At 36.4% G+C, this 5,962-nt stretch overlaps 1 protein-coding gene across 6 annotated transcripts; it reads left to right on the top strand.

The window, feature by feature from the left end:
• Positions 1-477: 477 nt before the first annotated feature.
• Positions 478-3,881, top strand: LOC132152937 (S-formylglutathione hydrolase-like). Of its 6 annotated transcripts, none has more exons than XM_059561948.1 (9): positions 478-549; positions 942-1,020; positions 1,101-1,189; positions 1,467-1,565; positions 2,023-2,147; positions 2,298-2,417; positions 2,526-2,624; positions 3,254-3,421; positions 3,587-3,881. In XM_059561948.1, the coding sequence occupies exons 2-9, from the start codon at positions 953-955 to the stop codon at positions 3,665-3,667; spliced, it is 849 nt and encodes a 282-aa protein (XP_059417931.1). In that variant the 5' UTR covers positions 478-549; positions 942-952; the 3' UTR covers positions 3,668-3,881. The 6 variants fall into 6 exon arrangements, with proteins under 6 accessions (XP_059417931.1, XP_059417930.1, XP_059417932.1 ...); XM_059561947.1 differs by having other exon boundaries at positions 480-549; positions 937-1,020; XM_059561949.1 differs by lacking the exon at positions 478-549 and adding an exon at positions 585-707.
• The last annotated feature ends 2,081 nt before the right edge of the window (positions 3,882-5,962 follow it).

The raw sequence follows: 5,962 nt of genomic DNA, 5'->3' as shown, positions 1-5,962 counted from the left end.
ACATACTGGTTTTTAAATACTATATATGGTACTTGTAGAGAAGTAAGTAGCCTTTGTTTAGATGTGAGATGTGTTTTAGAGCTTTCATCCTCAGATTTAAAATAGTTCATATAGTCACAGGGTGTTTATATGCATCTCGAAGGCCAGTGTTATATATTTCTATATATTGAAAAATATGTTACTTTAAAAAAAATTCTGAATCACTGTCCAATAAATTTGACCTTTACATTTAATGAATGAATTAAAACTGATTAAAACAAAACGGCTAATTTCATTATCACAGTTATATAGTTCATGAATTGCAAGTATAAGTTTTGAAATGTAATTTCATATTGGCGCACACTGTTTCAGACAACACACTTTCGGAAAAAATAAAATAAAATTAAATAAATAAATAAGAATATATTAAAACAAACATATCTCTCGAGCGCCTCTATTTGGACAAAACGTAGAAGCGCAGACTGTACGAGAAAAACGTAAGGGGGCGTGACTTTACGTCTTATGCTGACCTTGACGTCACACTGAACTCTGGATCATTTAGCTGCAACGGTAAGTGCTACAAAATAATAGCCTATCCAGGCCATTATCTTGCATGATGAGGAGTGTTACACGGGGCCAAATAAAACGTAACTTTATTTAGCGCAAGGTTTGGCATTACTTCAATCGTCGCGAGGCGCTTCTTTGGGGCGTTTTCTGCAGATCCTGCTGTGAGTTTGGCAGGCCAGTTACTGCAGTGCGCATGCGCAGACTCCATGAGTCCAGAGTGTTAAATATGAATCGTTTAATAAAATTATTTGACAAGTCTCAAATGGTGTTAAGAAACATGAACAGTGAACTAAAATGTCACTCTTTATGCATGTATGTCAGATCATGAAGTTATGTTTGTGCATATGTATGAAATGTGATCTCATAACTCGGAACTTTTATTTTTCTCAGCACAGTTAACAGTGCAATGGCATTAACGCAAGTTTCTTCTAATAAGTGCTGCGATGGATATCAGAAAGTGTTCGAGCATGACAGGTGAGAGACTGGGCGTTTTATTTAAACGCCTGAATAAACATTTCACCTTACTGCTCTTTGCGTAAACTCTCATTTTTCAGCTCCGAGTTAAAATGCAAAATGAAGTTCGCCATTTACCTTCCTCCCAAGGCTGAGAGCTCCAAATGCCCAGTGTTGTATTGGCTTTCAGGTGCTTGATTTCATTTCATTTCTCTTCTCTAGGCCTGTTTGAGTGAATGAGTCTGGCTGGCTACGATTTCTTTATACTGCATACTGACGTTTAGGTGGTTATAAATTGGACAAATGTTATGGTCTATGGCTGTTTACATTTAAGCATTTAACTGACACTTTTATTCAGAGAAATAAAACCAATTTGTCAAAAATAGCAAACAATATGCATTATATACACAGCCAATAATGTCCATAAAAATGTATTTAACCATCCACTGTTTTTTTTTTTTTTGTAGGTTTGACGTGCACAGAGCAAAACTTCATCACTAAGGCAGGGAGCCAGCAGGCAGCTTCTGAACATGGGATCATCATCGTAGCTTCAGACACCAGTCCACGTAAATATCTGAACATTTACAGTTTACAGTCTTGCTGGTCCATCTCTAGAGGGATTAAACCCTATAACTGACTTCTGCTCATCCCTAATCCTAGAGATGCATAGGCCAAAATAGAATAATTATGGAAACTGAGGTCCCTTGGGAGGTCAGTGCATTACTGCAACATAAAGATAAACAAGTTTCCTCTAAGGATCAGATAGCACTGGGACTTCCCAGTTCAGGTCAGGGGCTAGAGTTTCCCACCAGGCAGTCATCCCACTGCTTGGAAAAATGCCAATTAAAGCATAAATCAAATGTTAATTATTATTATAGAAGTCTGTACTGTTGAGGTAAGAAAGTAATAACCTCTGGTTGTTGTTATCTTGTGATCAGAAATATTTTAGCCAACCAATGCTAATATTTAGCCTCATTAACACTTAAGCACACGCTCAGAAAATGATGATTCTGTTCTGGTCAGGTGGCGGTAACATTGAAGGAGAGGATGAGAGCTGGGACTTCGGGACAGGTGCAGGATTCTACGTCAATGCCACCCAGGAGCCTTGGAAGACCAATTACCGCATGTACTCGTATGTCACCGAAGAGGTGTGTGTACTTTATATGTTCCAAAGACTTGTTAGTCACTAGGATAACAAAGTGATACTCTAGTAAGCAATTTAATGAAGAGTTTTGCAGTTAAATATTAAACACTGGCTTTTGCACTCAATGGCTTCATCACCTTTCTCTTGTTCCCAGCTCCCACGACTGATTAATTCTAACTTCCCTGCTGATCCAGAGAAGATGTCCATCTCTGGTCACTCCATGGGGGGCCACGGTGCTCTCATTTGTGCACTTAAGAATCCTGGGAAATATAAGGCATGCCACTTTTCACATCCCATATACTGCTTCATAATTTAGTTGATTGATATTTAAATATTCAGTTTGATTTTTTTATTTAATTTTTTATACATGTGCCTGTTTCAGTCAGTGTCAGTGTTTGCACCCATCTGTAACCCTATACAATGTGCATGGGGACAGAAAGCTTTTTCTGGATATCTTGGACCGGACAAGTCCATCTGGGAGGTGAGAGATGGTTATATGTGTAAACACGACCGTTCGTAATTTTCTGGTCATGTATGAACGGTTATTTTTTGTTTTGAATGAACTTTATATTTTTATCATCAAGGATGCACTGAAATCATCAAAAGTGACCGTAAAGTAAAAAAAAAGTTTTATGGTACATAAAAAAATTCTCTTTCTAATAAATGTTGTTCTTTTGGATTTTGTTCATCAAAGAATCCTGAAAAAGTATTATGCTTTCCACAAAAATGTTTTCAACATTGGTAAGACATTTTTTGAGCAAATCAGTATATTAGGATGATTTCTGAAGGATCAAGTCATACTGAAGACTGGAGTAATGTATGCTAGCATTCAGTTTTGGCATTACAAGAATAAATAAATGACATTTTACAGTGTATTCAAATAGAAAGCAGTTATTTATTTTATGTTTTTAAATATCTCGCAATATTACTGCGTTTTGATTAAATAACTGCAGTCTTAGTGAGCAAAAGAGACTTCTTTCAAAAACATTTGAAAGTGTATATAGCAGTGTGCAATATTCTGTTTCTTAATCATTGATTTAACATAAAAAACACATTGTCCAACATCAGAAATCGCTTTATCTTAACTGTCTTCCTCCGTCATCTCCCCAGTCGTATGATGCTACTGTATTGGCTGAATCATATTCTGGGCCTGAGCTTGATATTCTGATTGATCAAGGCCGTGATGATCAGTTCTTATCTGCCAGTCAGCTGCTTCCTGACAATCTGATCGCTGCCTGTTCCAAGAAGAAAATTCCTGTGGTTTTCCGCCTTCAGCAGGTCAGTACTGAACCTACATGTAGGGAAGTCTAGTTTCCATTAATGCAACAAATCTTACTAGACCAATTCCGGGCTCATGATTACATGAATTTGTTAAATCCTTTACAATGGTGTATATATTTTAAGACAAAATCAGCACTCTTTTTGTTTCATTTGCTCTAACAGGGTTATGATCACAGCTACTATTTCATCTTCTCCTTCATCAACGACCACATCAAGCACCATGCCAAATATCTGAATGCCTGAAACTGTGCGTCATCATGAGTATGGAAACATCCCTTGTGCCTTTCAGATCATAACAACACCTACAGTATCTACACAGCTGGAAATGACTTGACTAGTCACTATCCCTCAAACTGCAGTCCAACTCTGTATTTTCCTCATGGAAAATTTCATAGGGTGATGTTTGGCTATAGACATTACATTTCTTTAAATAAAGGCATTTGGTTTTGATTTTGTATTTTTTGTTCTGCAGTACCTTTTGGATTTGTGTCAGTTCATTTTGTGAATGACTCCTTTGCACACAATAATTCAGCGTGCTATTAACAAGCCCTCATTTCACGTTAAATAAAGCAGGCTAAATTTCTGGATCAATGTAGTTGGGCAAACAATAGCACAGTTATTGTCATGTGATTATTGTCAATACCTTGAATGCTTAAGAAACAAACTAGTCTCTGAAGGTGAATGTATTTACTGGTAGAAGTTGGTAAAAATAAACTTTTTTTTTTTGCAGAGGTTAAGGCAAAAGGTGGAGTGACATGCATGCCCCCCCCTCCAAAAAAACATTACTGTACATGCATTTAAAGTTCACAGAATTACAAAGGTGTAAAATCCCGAACACTGAAAAGACATGGAAAAATAATTCCTATTTATAAAATTAAAGTACAAAAATGTTAAGTACAAGCCTTTTCTCCTTTATACATCAAAGTAGATAAAATAGCCACATGACATTCAGCAGTTAAAGATTTGTATCCCATTTTAAAGTGAGTTATCAAAAACATTAGTGATCTGATCAGCTGATATTTTCTCCAAATACTGTAATATAATACCATGCATAAAAACTATTTGCCAGTTGCCAAAAAGACAGTCCCAAATACGTAAAGTGCAAAAAACTCATTTCAAATCAAAACTGCATTTAAACCTCTATCTAGTTTGTGTGAAACAGTGTCACTACTTTTTCTGTGAAGTGGTGGGGAATGTTGACAGTACAGTAAAGATGCACAACCAGCCCACACTAGCAGAGATTTTAATGTACTTGAATGAATATAAACAATAAACCTCAAATCAGTGTTTTTAATGTCTGAGGACAACCCTAAGAACAGAATTTCTTAAAAGATACAGCAGTGAATTTATGAAGTGAGTACTGTCTAAACTAGGCAGTTATTTATAATAATAAAATGCAACATTAAAGGCTTGTAAAATACCATGTAAATCTACCACCAAAAGACCAAAATCTAAGTGCTATCCGTTCAAATGTCTCTAAAATTACTTTCTAATCAACACTTTCATTTTTTTCCTATTTGTTTTAATCAATTATGACAGGTTTATGGTGTAAAAAAATCTAGGAATTAGTATGAATATGATTAGGATAGAGTTTTTACCCATGATGCACCATGTTTTTGGAGTTCACACTTAAAGCTTCTGAGCAGATTTTTGCCCCTAATATTTGCTACAGTATAATAATGTGCATCAAATTTTAAGAGCAGCCATGGGCGTGGTAGTGGGGGGAAAAGTGGACCTGACTACCCAGGGCCCCATCTAGGGAGAGGGCCCTTTGAAATCCCATAAAAAAAATTTTTTTTTGTACATTTTTTTATTTTTTTTGTAGCCTAATTCGAATTAATTGGGCCCTCCAATTGATGTCATTATTCATTTCAAAATATATTGATAACACCAACTGAGAGAAAATGGTTTAGTCCGCCCATAGACGGCAGCCGGCGGCAAACAAGTAACGCAGTGAGTCTTGAGCGGTCTAGAGCCTGGGAGCCTGATCATGCTGCGCAAAAAAAAGCCCAAATCGGGCTTTCAAAAAAAAGAAAGACAGGAAGGAAAAAGAAAGGAGGCAGAATGAGGGGAAGCAGCTGATGACTGCTTTCTTTCCAAAAGGTGAACTGAGTTTGCTTGTTACGCAGTCCAATGTATGTATGCTAATGTTAAATCTTTAGCTTAGTTTGTCAACCAAACTGCTTGTTGCTGTAAGTAAATTATGGGCCAGGCCTAACGTCAGGTTGCCAACATTAACCAGTTTCAGAAACAAACAGTGCGGTGCTTAAAAGCTATAGTCAATGCTCAATAAATTCATGATGTTATCAAAGCCAATGAATAGGGTTGCAAAATTCTGGGAATTTTCAAAGTTGGAAAATTTCCATGGGAGTTACCAGGAATATAAGGGAATTAATGGGAATTTACAAAACTGAAAGGTTATTCCTTTATAGTTGACTTTTTTTTTTTCATTATGGCAGGCTTAGCTTATTTGATTGGTTTCTGAGGGTACAGTTGTCTCGTGTTCTCCTGTTCAAAAATAAATGTTTTTAATTGAAA

The sequence above is a fragment of the Carassius carassius genome, chromosome 11 (assembly GCF_963082965.1).
Source record: "Carassius carassius chromosome 11, fCarCar2.1, whole genome shotgun sequence".
NCBI classification, from domain to species: Eukaryota; Metazoa; Chordata; class Actinopteri; order Cypriniformes; family Cyprinidae; genus Carassius; species Carassius carassius.
Note: the sequence above shows the minus strand (reverse complement) of the source record. Positions and strands in the feature narration are given on the sequence as shown.

Bases quoted from the DNA above. Each gene is read 5' to 3' on its own strand.
- LOC132152937 (XM_059561946.1), top strand. From the start codon at position 740: ATGCGCAGACTCCATGAGTCCAGAGTGTTAAATATGAATCGTTTAATA. The intron at 2,148-2,297 runs GTGTGTGTACTT...TCTTGTTCCCAG, and splicing joins ACTCGTATGTCACCGAAGAG to CTCCCACGACTGATTAATTC. The intron at 2,418-2,525 runs GCATGCCACTTT...TGCCTGTTTCAG, and splicing joins AGAATCCTGGGAAATATAAG to TCAGTGTCAGTGTTTGCACC.